This window comes from Passer domesticus, chromosome 1 (genome assembly GCF_036417665.1).
Source record: "Passer domesticus isolate bPasDom1 chromosome 1, bPasDom1.hap1, whole genome shotgun sequence".
In the NCBI taxonomy this organism is placed as follows: Eukaryota; Metazoa; Chordata; class Aves; order Passeriformes; family Passeridae; genus Passer; species Passer domesticus.
The window spans coordinates 141,487,913-141,504,835 of NC_087474.1; the positions used below are offsets into that span (position 1 = coordinate 141,487,913).

At 35.7% G+C, this 16,923-nt stretch overlaps 1 protein-coding gene across 45 annotated transcripts in view; it reads left to right on the forward strand.

The window, feature by feature from the left end:
* Nucleotides 1-16,923, forward strand: part of RIMS2 (regulating synaptic membrane exocytosis 2) — a 445,064-nt gene that overhangs the window by 57,064 nt on the left and 371,077 nt on the right. For 36 of the 45 annotated variants that reach the window (XM_064394206.1, XM_064394146.1, XM_064393838.1 and 33 more), the window contains exons 2-3: nt 4,343-4,375; nt 4,780-4,866. The exons of the other annotated variants lie outside the window; for them this stretch is intronic. In XM_064394206.1, coding sequence (XP_064250276.1) covers nt 4,343-4,375; nt 4,780-4,866 — 120 coding nt within the window. The remainder of the gene's footprint in view (nt 1-4,342; nt 4,376-4,779; nt 4,867-16,923) is intronic. 45 annotated transcript variants of the gene reach the window in all.

A 16,923-nucleotide genomic window follows, 5' to 3' on the forward strand; every position in this document is an offset into this window, starting at 1 on the left:
CCAAGTATGTGAAAATTGAGATGACCTCTGCTAACAGAGTACTTGTTTGTTTACCTGTCTCCAAAGCACCTTTTGGAAAAAATATTTTATGGTTTTGACATAGTAGATTTTAGAGAGAAGCTTTTACTGGTGGCAGTAGTTTGAAAACCAGAAAAGTATTAGGAGTTTAAAGGGATAATAATAATTTTTATATTGATGTTTTAATTACTTAGTTTTCTGCTTCCATTTTTCTTGCTCTCTTCCCTCTTTCTGTTCTGTTCTCATATTCATTCCCTGTGCCAGTGGGAATAGCCTTAATCTTTGAGGAAATTTTTAGTACACGGAGAGGACCTAACATCAAAAACTGTTCACTGAGACTTGAGATTTAGCTTAATGATTCTAGCTACTGGAAAAGATCAAAGGGGTCTGGCTCTTGGACTGTGTAGGCTTGCAGAGGAACACAAGAGTGATGGTGCTGTGTATGTTTCAACGGGCAGAGGTTCCCCATAACAAAGTGCTAGGTGTAAAAATTCTTTATTGTTGGCAAGTAGAAAAATCCTGGCTTGTTTTGAAGTGAAGTAGTGTATAGAGTTGTGATCATTTAAAAAAAAAAAGTTGTGACAAAATTTTCAAACTCCCCTAACGTTTTAGAATAGGTGGTAAAATACTTAGTATTCTGCACTGTAAGAATACATTGTCTCAGTTACTGTCAATCAGACACATTATCTGCAGCCTGTTGGTGTTTTTAGATCAGAATTTGTTTCTAGTGAATAATGAGAACTGGCACTGTTCTTGGTAGAGATCTGGGTGGATAGAGCTGAAAAGACAGAGGAAGGTTAAATGAAGCCAGGTAGCTGGAAAGAGCAGAATGTAGTTATTCTGCTTGGGGTATTTCAGTTGGTCTGTTGAGAAGATGGAAGTTTGGGGGTTTGCTGACCTGGCAAGACACTTTTAAGCAATTGTTTGTTGTTTGTTGCTGGTTTTTGAAAGGAGAGTAGAAAGCAATGCATAAATATGGGAGTACACAATCCAGTGAAACACAAAGCAGCTCTTGTAACGAAAGGAAATACAACTGTATGTGTAGATGTAGACAGGGTTCAAGTTTTCTGGAGTCTCTTTCGTCCTTTTCTGTCTAGAAAAAGATATTTAAACCACAGCAATGCTAAAAATACATAGAGTGCATTTCATCTAATATATAATTATTTCTATCAGTTACTACAACTTGTAATTTTGTGTGAATGAAGTATTTTGGAAAAAAAGAAGCTGAAATTAGTCAGTGGTTTTTGGATTTAGATCCAGAATCTGTATCCATTCTCTGACCTTGAAAGATAAATATGCGGCTGTACACCTGAAGGGTTCAGGCCTGTTGATCCACGAAGTAAATATCAATTTAAAACCATATGGTAGAATCTATTACTTCAATATATTTCTCAATAATTTCTTTTTAAATTGTAGTTTGTCTTCTGTGCTCGTTATAAAGTAAAGGAAGATAATTTCCTAATCCAGGGAGTGAAGGATGTATGGAGAGTGCTCGAGGAATGCGTCACTGTTATATAATAATGGAAGCTCTTGTCCTCACATAACTGCAGTGTTGAAAAGTGGATAGTGAGACAGAATTCTAGGAGGCAAAAAGATTAATTTATAAGGGAGATACTTTGAATTGTAGGGTCATATCATATCCTGTAGTGTTTCTGTAAAATGCTGAGAAATTTAAATGCAGATTTTTAACACGTCTGATAATGGACAATGTGTTTTATTTCATGGTGGAAAACTAAACATTGATTGTAAGATTTTGTCATTTTGTCATTTTTTCAAAAATACCAAGGGTTTGCAGCTGCAATTGAAGCCAACATATATATGCTATAATGTAAATATACTAGATCTTGTTGAAAAAATGTGTACCGAAAATTTAAAACTACACACTTAGGATCTTACACTAATTTGATCTCAGTTCTACATGTGAAAAAATATTGACCGTGGTCACTATCCAAACAAAAGATGTTGGTTGTAATCAGATTATGTGAAGGGCTCGGATTTCCTTTGTTTAGTTCAATGGAACAATTCACAATGAAGTAATAACTTAAAAGACTTGAGTACAAATGTTTGGAAATCAAGTATGGAAAGGAATCTATAGATTAGTGATATATTCCTTTTTAAATGTCCAGTTGTCAGGGAGGTCACATTTCAGGGTCCAGTTCTGTGTAGGTAACTTAGGAACTCTGAATTATTATCTAGGAGTTTTCTCTTCACAGCTGACCACAGAGCCTTAAGATTCATAATGTTGGGGATCTAAGTATGGACATTCTTTGATTTCCCATCCCTCCCTTTTCTCCTGCTTTGAATTTTCTGCATTGAAAAACAAGTGTGGATTATCTTGATTAAAGATAATAATATGATTAAGATGCATGGTAGAGTGGAATTGCAATGGCATGTGACATTTTCATTTTTACTTTTTTTTTTCTCTTGTTTAATATACCTGCTTGATTTTGTGGGCCTTGTTTATTTATTTATTTATTTATTTATTTATTTATTTATTTATTTAGTTTTTTTGTACTGGAATGTTACTTTTTATATACATTTGTAAAGTGCTGAAGAGGCAAAACCATATTAGAAGACATTTTACTGTGTGGCACGTTCAGTTTTCCCTTTCGGTACTCAGTTTTGGAAAGATATTAGTGTTTCTCATTATCCACTTATTTAAATCTTATGTAGTCACTGAATGCTGTTTATGCAGTTATTTCCTCTGATATCATATGATGGATGAGATATGGAGGTATTTTGGTGAGTTTTATTTTGTGTGCAACAAAATATCTGAGATCATATGTTGTGTGCAACACCAAGCATCCACTTAAAATTGTGAGCCTGTTCTTCCTGTTTAGTTAGGCGAGAGTATTCTCTGCAGAGAGACATTCAGAATATCTTTATAGGAACCTTTTTGGGTTTTGGAACATATAGGGAAAGTAGGTCTTAACTTAATGTTTAAGACCAATACCTGCAATTAGAGGATGTAAATATTCCTGTGGGTAAATGTCTCTATTCTTGGGTTTTGTCATGGTTTAACCCCAGTCAGTAAGCAAGGCCCAGGCAGCTGCTCACTCATTCCCTCAGTATCAGTAGGATCAGGGAGAGAATTAGAAGGGTAAAAGATAGAAAACTTGTGGGTTGAAATAAAGACAGTTTAATAGGGAAAGTAGAAGCTACTCACACAAGCAAAGCAAAACATGGAAATAATTCAGTGTTTCCCATGGGCAGGGAGGTGTTCAGCCATGTCCAGGAGAGCAGGGCCCCATCAGGTGCAACAGTTACCTGGGAAGGTGCACTCCATCACTCCAAATGTCCCCCCACCCCATCTTCCTCCTAGTTCCCCAGCTTTATTTGCTGAGCATGATGCCACATGGTCTGGAATATCCCTTTGGTCAGTTTGGGTCACCTGTCCCGGCTCTGTCTCCTCCCAACCTCCCACGCACCCCCATCTTCCTCACCAGAGTGGCAGTACAAGAAGCAGAAAGGGCCTTGGGTCTGTGTAAGCCCTGCTCAGCAATAGCAAAAACATCTCAATATTATCAACCCTGTGTTCAGCACAAAGTCAAACCACAGTCTCATACCAGCCACTGTGAAGAAAATTAACTCTACTCCAACTGAAACCAGCACAGGTTTGGTATAGAACATCAGCTTGCTCATTTAAGTTAAAGCATGCATTTTAGATGGAATATTTTGCTTAAGACAGAGGACAACAATTAATCAGTACTAAACAGAACTTCTGTATGTATTATCCAGTTATTTCTTTAAGCAAGTCATATAAAGTTCACTGATGAGTAAAATTCCTCAGCTTTCCTTCCTTAGTTTTTAGTTATGTTGTCTTCAGATCCTGACATTGCTGTAGTTTAATAAATATAATGCAGATTTTCCTTTAATCTATTAGTTTACTATATTTCATTTTAAATAGCATATTACATGTTATAAATTTGCCTTGAACTATGACAGGCAATTTGGTTGTGAATAAAAAAGAAATAGATTGTAGTTCACATAATGAAAGCACCTTCCTTTGTATTTGTAGCTGAATAGATTGCTGGAAATGTTTTAATATGGTATTATGTGCAAAAAATTGGAAGTCAGGTAAAGAACATTACTGATGTGATTTTTAGTTACATATTAAAGTTTTCTATACTTGGCACTGCCCATTTTAAAAACTAAATGGAAATAAGCCCATAGTACATCTTAATATAAACATACAACAAATATTACAACAAATCCTTTTAACTCAAAATAGGAACTTTTCCCCTCCCATTTTATACAGATTTTAGTACTTCAGGGTAGTTGTTTTCAACATGTTGCACTGAGTTGTGCAAACTTATCTTTTTAGGGTCAAAGAAGAGCAAAAACCACAGCCGACACAGTAAGTAAAGTATCCTCAAGATGCACTAGGCTTGACTTTTCTACCTTTGCCATGTTCTGCTCTCTGCACCTTTGATGGTATTAGCTTTCACTGATACCTGATGGGCTGCAGGTAGTTTGTCATCTGCTTCCTGACTGGCTTTAAGAGAGCTGCCTGTAGCTTCTGACTCCATCCACATGTTAGCTGGATGTAGGTTCTTGCTCCTTGCTTGTGAACTGGTGACTTGTAGAACTTTACTTCCCTTTCACCCTTAGTGGCTGACTTAGTTCTTTAGTTCTGCAGCTCACATTCCCATTGGCTCTAGCTTTTCCGCCTGTGTATTTCTACTAATGTTGGATAAGAAAACATTTAAACTAGTGTGGTTTTATTGGTTATTCAGTCACATTATTTGCTTGTTTAAACAGGTGGTTTCCCTTTAGTGGGATCACTGAGCTGGTAAATAACGTTCTTCAACCACAGCAAAAACAGCAAAATGAAAAGGAGCCCCAGACGTAAGTAAGCTGCTCTCTGTAGATTAAGTAACATCTGTATAGCATTAGAACATCCTGGAGAGTCTTTTAGTCTTTTTAAAATAATTGCCCTTTTAGAACAAGCAGGTGAGGGCATTTTACAAGCTGAGCACCATTTGCTTTCCAACCCCTCATTTGCAAAGGGAAAACTGAAAATCAGGTCTTACTCTCCTTATCAGTAACTTAAATGATTGCATTAGAGTGCAATTTAAGGTGTTACTACTATTCCAGCTGGTTTCTTTTTGTTTTGGTTTTTTTGTTTTGGTTTTTTTTTTGTTTTTTTGGCAAATGTTCCTTATAATGAAACTTCTGGTGTATTGTTTTCTGTGCATGAGGAGCTGGAATAAGACATGTAGCATTATTTATAGCATGTCTATGCACATGCGTGGTCTGAGTCATGCATAGAATGCTATATGAATCTACATAATATGTCAGAAGAGCTTTCTAAGGACCAGAAAAATATGTAATTTTTTTCATGCTTTTAGAATATCTGTCAAGTTTCAGAACTTCAGCAGATATGAGGTGAAATCTTGGGTCAATCAAAGCTGAGGAAGTTTTGACTTTGATGGAGCCAGTATTTCATCTGTGAATCTTTTGTATGATTTTTTTTGCTATCTCAAATACCTCAAAATCTCAAGTTTTAACAGAAACTGGCAAAGCTAGGACATTGAATCTTAGAGTAGAACTTAAAGCATGGAGAGGAAAATATTCCTTTAATAAAGAGAAACTAAAAATATTTATTATTATAAATTTTCAAATTGCTAAAATGTATTTTGGATGTTATTTAAGCTTTAAACAGTTAAGTTGCTCTCTCTTCTTTCTTCTAGAGGTTTATGCGTTGTAAGTTCATGTGGTGAAAGAAATGTTTGCTTTTGAACTCATGCATAACTGGTTTAAAACATGCATATAACTTACTAATTACTTTCCAGGCAGAATTAATATTTGTTTATTTTTTAGTATATGTATTTAAATGGACCTTCATACTTGTAGGTCATGAAAGCTGTGATGTTTTTTGAGAATACATGGTGAAAAAATTTCACTAATTAAATGGAAAAATAGGACATAAAATTGATACTCATAAAGCTATGTGTTATTCTGAGCTCACTTTCTGATATTCTCACTTAACTGCTTATAAAATTGTGTACATATTAATAGTGATCTTTTTTTGTTATTATTAGATACTGGCAATATTACATTTTGCTCATAACATCTCAGTACTTAGTATTCCCAGTTTCCTTAACAGCAAAAGTTGTTCTGCTCACTGGTGTTGTACATATGAAGCATATGGCTTTCAAGAAACTTAAAATTCTATATGGGCAGTGTAAACAGATGAGTTATAGTTAACAAAAAAATATTAATAAATGATTATTATGGAAGGATCTTTTCAAATGGTCACCTCTTTGGGAACCAGTTTTGTTCAGTGCTTTTATTATATAACTAATAAATTAATTAATTAGTATACTCACTGAATTTTTAGATACACTTCTCCCAGTCTTGTGTTCACACCTCATGGCAAGATTATAATAAAAAATTATCCTGAAAACTCCAAGCTATGGTTATGATGTTATTCAAAAGGAAAAATGCAAAGGGAGGTTCTGTAGGGGTAGTTTATGTGGTTGACATAGGACAAATAAAAATTGTAGGGAAATGTTATTTGGCAGAGAATCAGGGAGCCCTGGTAGTATGTGAGTTGAGTTGTAGCCAGTATCCTGGAAGAGATTAATGTCACACAGGAATGTACAAACACTAGCCAGGAAGCACTGTGAGGAAGTTTTCCCACTGCTAGGCTTTGGTAAGGTCTCACCTGGCATAGCATACCCTTCAAAAATTATGTGGAGCAGTTGTAATTCTGTGGAGAGTAAAAGGAATGAATAATTAGCTGTCTAAAAACCATGGTATGTGTTAGGAAAGAATCAAACGCATGAGTTAATTTAGCCTCCTAACAAGAAAATCCCAGGGAATGAAGGAGATGGACAAGTGAAAGGAAATGATCAATTTCCATGTTCATCTCATGGTGAAGCTGAAAGGAGTAAACTTAGGTTGCATTGGGCGGAGACTAAACGTGGTAGGGAGAACTTTTTAATGGAAAGAAAACTTAAAATGCTTCCATACTTTGTTTAGGGCTTGTTTGGAAGCTGGGAAAATCTTAAGGAACAGGTTTGTCTCCTGTTAGAGGAGGCACAAGGGTAGCTGGTCCTGTGCTGGAACAAGATAATGGACTAAATGACTTGTAAAAATGTCTTCCAGCACTGCTTATTTGTGATAATTTCATTAATGTGTTAATTATCAGGATTTATTTTCATGATTATTGTAAACATTCAGGGAGAAAATTTAAAATACTAATGGTGCAGCTTTTAAATTTTATTTATTTTTCTGACATTAATGGCTTGCAAAAATGTTGTACCGGGGAGCACTGTGGGACACTGGGGAGGAGAATAAATGTCTGTATAAATTTTTACTACTATTCATACATATTGGGGTATTTTCCACTTGAAATGACTGTCAGGATCTGAGACTAACTTTGAGATATACTGATGGTCCACCTTTGCTGATGAAAAAGCTTATTTACTCCCCACAGCGAATCTGGGGAAGACAAAATGTGGTGAGTAATAGCAGAATAGAAGTTAGTAGTGTCTGAAAACAAGGTATCATGTTACAGATTTCACTTTTGTTCTGGAAAAGGTATTTTTGTAGAACCATTGACCATGTGTGCTTATGGGCAGAGGTAGGATTAGTCTGATGCTCTTGGACATGAGTTCTGAACCACAAAATCATGGAATGGTTGAGGTTGGAAGAGACTTCTGGAGATCATCTTGCCCAACCTTTCTTCTCATGCTGGATCACCTAGGAGCATTGTTTAAAACTATGTTTAGCTGGATTTTGATTGTGTCTAGGGATGCAGACTCCAGAAAATCTCTGGGTAAGAGATACATGTGGTAGTCCTTGGTCACCCCTAGAATGAAAAGTGTTTCTCCCTGCTCAAAGGGAACTTCTTGTGCTTCAGTTTGTGCCTATTGCCTCTGATCCTGTCACTGCACTCTGCTGAAAAGAGCCTGGATCCATTCTCTTTGCACCCTTCTTTCAGGTATTTGTATTTATTGATAAGATCTCTTCCCTGAACTTTTTCTACTACAGGCTAAAAAGTTCAAACTCTCTGTCTGTCCTCATGTAAGAGAAACTTCAGTCCCTTTTTGGCCTTTTTCTGGACTGTCCCCAGTATGTCCATGTTTCTCTAACTGGGGAGGCTGGAACTGGACACAGAGCTCCAGGTGTGGCTTTGCCAGTGCTGAACAAAGGATGGGATCACCTCCTTCTGCCTCATGGTAATGCTTTTGCCTAATGCAGCCCATTCACTTCCCTTTGCTCAAGGCATGCTGCCCATGCTCAGCCTGGTGTGCACCAGGACTTCCAGGTCCTTTTCTGCAGAGCTGCTCTCCAGCTGGGCAGTTCCCAGTGCATGGCTGCCTGTGCTTCCTCCCCAGGTGCAGGACTTTGCATTTTGCTTTGTTGAACATTGTGAAATCCAGGTCATGCTGTTTCTCCAGCCTGTTAAGCTCCCTCTGGATGGCACCATGACCTTCTGGCGTATATGCCACTCCTCCCAGTTTGGTGTCATCCACAAACTGGCTGAAGGTAGGCGCTGCCCCATCATCTACATCAGTAAGTTATTGAACAGGACTGGACTCAATAATGGCCCCTGGGATAAACCTCTAGGAACTGGCCTCCAACTAGACTTTGTGCCACTGATCTCCCTGCCCTGGGCCCAGCCATTCAGCAAGGCCCCAGTCTACTTCAAAGTCTGCTCACCCAGTCTGTACTTCATCAGCTGCTCTATGAGAATGTTATGGGAGACAATGGGAAAAGCCTTATTGGAGACAAGACAGACAATACTCACTGCTCTCCCCATATTGCGAAGGTCATTACATTGGTGGAGTGTGACTTCCCCTTGGTCAATGCCTGCTGACTCCTGATCACTGCTTTGTATTTCATGTTCCTAGAAATAGTTCCCAGGATTAGTTGTACCATTACTTTCCCAGAAACTGAGATGAGTCTGACCAGTCTGTGGTTCTGTAGATCCTTATGCTTCTTCAAGATAGAAGTTATATTTTCCTTTCTGCAGATTTTAGGTGCCTCTCCCAATTTCTGTGATCACTCTGATACTGAGAGTTGTCTTGCATATCTTGGCTTGATGAAGAATACTTCTACCTCCACCACATGTGTACTTCATCATGAGTTTTATCAGCAGTGTTTGATATATTTCCATATTTTAATCCTTAAAGAGTAGAAATTCTTAGCTGCCCTCTGGAACAACTGTTTTTGATGCTTAACAATCAGCCTACCAATTTTTATTTCTTCAGATTTAGAAGGTATATATTTGTAAAAAGTGTATTCAGGTTGTTCCTTATTAGGATGTGGTGGTCTTGTGCCTAAGGGTTTATATCTTTCTTCTGCATGAATCTTGGAATGTTATGTAATGGTGTTAATCTCCAATCATAATAAAGTAATTCCCATGCTAGAATGCGCTGAAGATTCCACTATTGTAATATTATATATTGGCAGTGTTCAGCAATGAATACCTGAGAACACACATAAGGAGAAGTGTATGCATAGAGTGGTTCTGATACAGGTATTTTAGTGACTTCCTGAGGCAGTGGCTGCGTGCATACTGCTGGATTTATTCCCTGGCAATAAGGAATCTGTTTGCCACAGTTATTTGCAGTCCCGTTTTACACCTACTTAAAATCTTGGTTTCAGAACTTGGTGGAAATGAATTCTTCAACTTAATTATCTGTATGGAGAAATTGTCACCCTTTTGTTGTAAAACTGCTTCCTGATATTTTCAGTGGGAAGTGCTAGTGTTGTGTTATATAATTTATCTATAATATGTATAACCTTTAGATATTTCAATTATGTTCCATGCAGTCTGTTATATTTCATACAGTTATCCCTTTAAGTTGCAGAGTCAGAGTTTTTCCTTCTAAAACAGGAACTGCTTCTGGTCATCATTGTTTTCTTATCTCCTCTTAAAAGCCCGATTGGATATTTTTTAGTTAACAGTGATCAATGTCACAGTATTCAAGATATGAGAACTCAGTGTTTTTAAGTAGTGATTTAGGAAAGTTTCTAATGTTTGCTGCTTAAAGGTATCCAAATACTGAAAATATGGTGGGTTTCATCCCTTTTCCCGTAAACATTTTTGTTTATTTTCAGGCAAGAAGTTTGGTTGATTGCTAAGAACTGTAAGAGGTCCATCACTGAATATGACAGCAGAAATCGAGCCTCTCTTCTTTCTTTGATAGTTATGAGCACATTAGTAATGAACAGTAGACAAAATAGGGTCAGCATCAAAAGTCATTAAACATAATGGTTTTTTTTGTAGCTAAATAATTTCAAAATACATACATTATTTTATAGCCTTTTTGTACCTTCACTAGACGAATTCTAGGAGAAGTTAAAAAATGTACATTGCTTAGTACTACATAGTTTTTTGGTTTTTTTTTTTTTTTTTTTTTTTTTTCTAAAATGGCTTGTAAATAAATAGATATTTATGCTTTTTCTGGAAGTCATGTTGTCATTATAAGGAAATTAAGATCGAAAATTACAGTAAGATGATGCCTAGTAAAACCTTTTTTGCATATTTTTCTGTAAAAAATATGCAAATTAATAAATATGCAAAATAAATTAATTTTTCTATCGTGGTAGACCACACCAGCAAAACAGTAAAATGTTTAGTTTATAAGAATTTCTAATGAATTCAAGTTAAACTAGATTGACTTAACAGAAATCAATGGATCATTAATTTTGAATTCTAAATTTACTGCATAAAGAATATGTCTGCCAACCACGAGGTAGTTTTGAATGTCTTCAAATTATCTAATGGACATGTGATAGCAAGCCCACATCAACAATTATTTAATGCAATTTACACTATATATATATACTCAGTGGGTTTATTTGCAGTCAGTGCAGTTCCTGTTCAGGCTGCTTTTTTTATAGAACCTGTTAAAAACAACACACTCTACTTGAAAGAATAATTTCTGGAAAGAGAAAAATAGGTCTCTGCAGCCAATACTTGTGACACCGGAGTCACAAGAAGTCTAACATTCTGCTGTGTTTTCTAGGGCAGTAAGATAGAAGGAAAACAGAGAATAAATGAGTTAAAATTATAATTTGCAGTATATATAAAAAAAGAATACAGGAGGATTGTAGCTATTGCAAAATAAAATAGAAATCCACAAAATTCCTCTTAACTATGAAGGTGAATTTGTCTCCTTAATATATTAAATATGAGGTACCAAAACAACTTCTGTTTGGTCATTCTGATGTCATTTTGATGGCTTGTTACACCTCTTACTGAGACTATTAAATTTACCATTTGCAACATGACATGATAGTTAACTGACTGTATGGTTGCCTGGACCTTTTTCTCAAAATATTTAATACAAGAAAAACTTGTTTATATTGGTTGGGTTGTTCACAATGTTAATGAGGTTAAGACACCCTTTCAGTGGAGAAATGGCTTGTTGAGCATTGGAAGAAGCTGCCTAGGGAAGAGATGGACTCACCATCCCTGGAAGTGTTCAAGGAATGACTGGATGTGGCACTTGGTGCAATGGTTTAGTTGGGACAGTGATGTTCAGCCAGAGGTTGGACTTGATATTGGAGGTCTTTTCCAACCTTAGTGAATATAGTAGAACTAAGTTTTATCAGAAGACATGCTGATAAACGTATATAAAACATTATAAAATAATAAACATGTTTGGAACAGGTAAATATAGTAATCATAAGAAATATATTTCTAAATTGTAACCCAACTGATCTATTTTAATCCTAAAACATACATGGCTTTGTAATTCAGCACAACCACAGTATATGGTTAATTAAAAATAAATAGATGTTACATTAAAAAAAATAAAGTTTATTAATAGACTTTATTAATAAGAAATTTAAAAAAGATTAGGAAAAATATAAGAAAACTATTGTCTGTTTGTGAAAGATAGAACTAAACTTAGAACAAAAACCAATGCTATGGTGTGATGAAGAATTCCTTTAGGATTCCTTTAGGATCACAGACTTTTTGTGTTTGTGTACTTTACTCAAACAATAAACTGGATGAAAGAATAATAAGGGAAAATATCCACTTATAAATAAGTTAGGGCTGAATTGGAGCTGTATCTGACCTATTTTGTGTACTAAAATCTCTAGATATTTTGTGTTATGCAACAGAAGTAGTAAAACATATTATATGATTGAAGAAGAGAGTGCTTCCATGTGTATATGCATAGAGGTGTAAGGTGATGATTACTAGACAATATATTAACATAGAACTGCTCCTAAAAGCTTTGTGGGAAGTATTTTCACTCTAATTTTTGCAATTTCTCAGGGTTTGTGAATGTCACAGGCTATGGCACTACTAATATGCTGACCACATCCTGATTTGAACTGCTTTCAAAAAGAAATAGACAGTACCCCTAGAGGGATGACAGGTTGTCTGAATGAGATAAGCAAATAGATTTAGAAAATGCTGGCTTAAGCTTAACTTAAACAAGACAGAAGTGATACTCTTACAATAAGAGGAAACCACGTTAAGCCTGCACCCAAATCAGTGAGCTCAGTTTCAAATGCAACATTTAGGACAGAGACAAAAGGTGTTCTTGCAAGACATAGAGGCTATACACTCATTTTGGCATTAACCCTAATGAATGCTTGAATTTTTATTTTCCAAAGCAGAATTGTGCATTTCATTCTGTGAAGAATTGATGCTAAAAATCATGTATCAATTTATATGATTTAGCAAGTCTTAATATTAGGAAAGTCAAAATTTCTAGAGAAGATCCTACCCCAGCTGCTGCACTCTACTGGCTCTACATTATTCATGATAATTTAATGTCATTCTCCTTAAAATGGCTGGGCAAGTTGTATTCTGTGAGTGGAAGTGATGGGAACCATATTTTACATGCAATATTACTAGTTCCAAGTAAGATTATTCCAAAAAGTGGCATAAGATGGTTTGACTTGCTAAATGATTTTTTTTTTAATGAGAAGTGACCATTCAGTGCACAAACAACTGCTATGATGTATAAAGTTGGTTTTTTTTTTAATGGATTGTCTATAAATTTTCAACCATTCATGGTACATAAATTTTTATTTATGTCAGTTTGAGGGAAATTCAAGTTTGTGGAAGTAACTTTTTAATAACTTTATTTTTCTTTTAACCATGGAAATATTGCAAAAAGCAACATATTCTTTGCTTTCATATAGAGTTTCTATTTTGATAAAATAATCTCTTAGCCACATTCATGGAGATGACTTGGCAGAGACTAAGCAAAAGGAAACAAAAAGAGAATATCTTCTATTTCTTATGTTTTGTTAGGTTGGTAGAAAATTACATCAGCTTTTTTAGTATGTTTGCCTTTCTCTTCATGCAGGGAACAATTGTCTTCTCATAATTGGATAGAAAATAAAAAATACATGTGTGATATCACACTGATGAATTGTGGTCATGTTCATGATTCTCATTGTGAACATAGCACATACCAAAATCTGAACTTCCATGGGATTTATATTATCTGAATTACTTTTCATGGAATGCTTTATGTCATTATTTGCCCTCTGGTAATTTTTGATTTTGAATTAATATTGACACTAGGAATATAAGCCCAGCACAAAAACTTTCTGCTATAGAACAGCAGTTAGAGTGCTTGAAACTGAAGGGAAACTTGGGAGTTCAGCAATTCTACAGCCTTCCTGCACATACAGAATCCTCGTCTGAAACCTAACAGAGAGAACCAGAATGTACAGCCAGGCTGTGCTTCATGTACATGATTCCCGGGCATCAGTTAGTTGAACCAATTCCTTTTAATAACATAAAAATTGTTTTCATAGACCATCTTCTTCAAACTCAAGACTGCTGTTTTTCTAGTTTAAAGATTTTCTTATCTCTCTTTGGCAAGTTTCCAATGTATTTTATTTTGGCTATCTGCGCTGCTCCACGCTGTTAAAGTTTTCCTCACTATGGATATTTGTTCTTTTGTCAGTATTTTCTATTCTAAACATTTTAAATTTAATTTAATATTATTGGATTTGGAGACTAGATCAACACATTATAGTGTTTTCTGCACATTATAGTGTTTTCTGCATTATCTAGTTTAAAAATATGTCAAATTGGATGCTTTTGGTTGAGTTTTCCAAGATAAAATAATAAGCTTAGCAGTCAGCATCATGAAATCAAAGGATGTTGGAACTAGTTAGACTTTAATGGAACTGATCTGTCTCTTCCCTGAAGCCATGCTTCTGTGAGTCATGCAGCCACCCTCACAGTACTGTAAATGTAAAGAGTATGCTCAGGATGCACTCACACAAGACAGCAGAGTTATGGGTGTCTGTTTTCATCACTTGGGAAGAGTAACTGCAGTTGACTTGGGCTTGTTTTGGCATTACAGCTTCTGTTTTTATATAAAAACTGCTGACTTGAGCTTTCTAGTGTTCAGTATTTGGAATTAGGCTCACCTGGTGTTACAGGCTAAGAGGTTCTTTCTCCAGGGATGATTGTCTGGATTTTTGCTTGAGATTGTAGATCAAAACAGTCCTTTGGTACCTCTCCTCAATATATTTCTCTTTATCTCTTTCTTTCTATTTCATCCTTTCAACATTTTACCTGGAAAAACTCAGCATGGCTTTTACCAAAGAGGAATAATCTCCCAGGATATTGAGGTTATTGAGGTATCACACATGAGTAAGGGTATGAATAATGTAAAGGTGTTAACTTGTGTAGTTTTTGGAGAGCAGTACCTGTATCCCAAAGTAATCCTGGGTTTGGTTTGATTTGGATTTTTTCCATATAAACTGTTAGTAAGAAAACATGAATAGAAGATACCTTCATTTGTTCTGCTGTGAGTGATTGAAAAATTTCTGGAAATAACTAGAAGTTTTAAAATTATTAGATGAATTGGGAAGACAATTCTGATGACGAATTTGAAGTCAGAGATGTATAAAAGTTTATTTAGTAGTAAAAAATAACATTTCCTGAAACAGTCAAAGTGGCTTTACTGATGACTTCTAACTGTTTGTATCAAATACATCAGGATTCTTAAATCAGTAGTGATTGGTACAATAAAAAAGGCTCACAAAGGGTAGTTTTAATGAACAGTAATATGATATTAAAATATTATAAATATTTCTATTTTGAACTGCAGGTAGAATATCAAGATAAAAGCATAATTAAAAATGTTGAATACATATTCAGGAAACAGGAGAAATTCAATGATCATGGTTGAATCAATTATAACACCATAACTGCATAAATACCCTCGAGATGTTGGGTTGAATTCCTGGAAAATCAGTAATGAGGTTCACAAACCAATACCAAACTTCAGAAACGGGAAACAAGTTCTGAAAGAGTAAGTGCCAGTAGCTCTAGACATGGATCTGCTGGATACCTTTTAACTCTATGGAATTTCTTCATACTGAAGATGTTTGGTACTTCACCAAGGCTTCCTGTGTGGTTTAAGCCAAACACCTTAAGGTTTACTGAATGCAGGTGCTGAGAGTGGTTTGTACCTCTGGAATGACTGCTACAAATGACCCAGCTGTGGGCAGTGCTGGATGCTAATATGAGCACTTCCAGCTGCTAATGATACCAGTGGAAACAGTGATGATTTTCACACCAATTTTCACATAGCAATGGGTATTTTGTCTTACTTGCAGGTTGAAAGCAGAACCAGACCTGTCAGTCATCAGTATCTGGGGAATTCCTGTCCCCTGGAGTCAGGAAACACAATGAGGCTTGCTGAAAATACAATCAGGCTTCCCAGCTGCAGAGCTTTTCAGATGAAAGTTCAGTAATGTTGGTTACATGTTTTTAAATTCCCAGCTTCTTTCAACAACACTTCTGTTAAATTGATACCTGTGAGTTAATGCTGTGTTTGTCTTTGGGAGGGTCTAGTCTCTCAGCTGTGCACATTTTTTTTGATGCATTTGCAGTGGTTGTGGTACAATTTCCAGAGTGAAGATGAGTAAAGTGTTGTTATCACTGTTGTCTTGTTTTATTCCTTTGATAAGGAATAATTGTAGTATTTTTCTCAATTAATTATAAAAAATATAATTAAATGTTCATTCTTTAATTGAAGAGTTGTTGGGGGACATCAAGGCTAGAGGAAAAAAGTGTCTATTTATTCTCCCTTGTTTAAGACAGGAAAGGGTTAGACTGATTTAGAAAGGCTGACTACAGGATGTGGAGCTCTGCCATGTTTACTTACGGAAGACATGCTAGATGAGACAATTGTCTTTTGTCATCAGGAGAAGATTTTTCTTATGTGATGGTAGTCTTCACTCTACTTCTAGTTTTAGAGATTTGAGGACAATTGAACAGATAGTCAGAACATTCAGGTATGCTCCAAAAGGAGGCCAGTCCACAAAATATTTATATCACGAAACCCTCCATCAGCTCTTCTATTTTACAGATGAGTGTACCTTTTTATATTTTAACATCATCTTTCCCATTTGCTTTTACTTGTGTGCTCATGGGTACTTTCTGTGATGATAGTAGAAGTAATATTGATTTTTAAAAAGTAGGAAATTTACTTATCTCTTCCAAAAGATAATTTTCTGATTACGTTCTGTATAGAGAGAAAGTCAAAATAAATTCATAGTGATGTGGCTCCCGGAGTATCTTGGACTCAGAACAAACACAGACAGATGGTGCCAGAGTGAGTTGATCAGAAGCCTGGGGTGAGGAGGAATACTACAGGGTACAAAGTCTCATCTATGAATAACATTAACAGACGGTGAAGATTCTCACAGAGCAAAAAAAGGCACTGTCACAGAAACAAAAATCCAGTTTTTACCAAGGCCTATTTGGAATTTGGATTTGTCACTGACATGATTCAATTACTCCAAAATTTGAAAACTGATCAGTAACTCAAGTTACTCTTTCCACATGTCACCTTTTTTCATCCTTTAGGAAGTTTTGCATCCATGTGCACATTCTCTGTTTCAACAGCTGATTAGTAAAATTAGGTTTGTTGTAGGAAATGGATT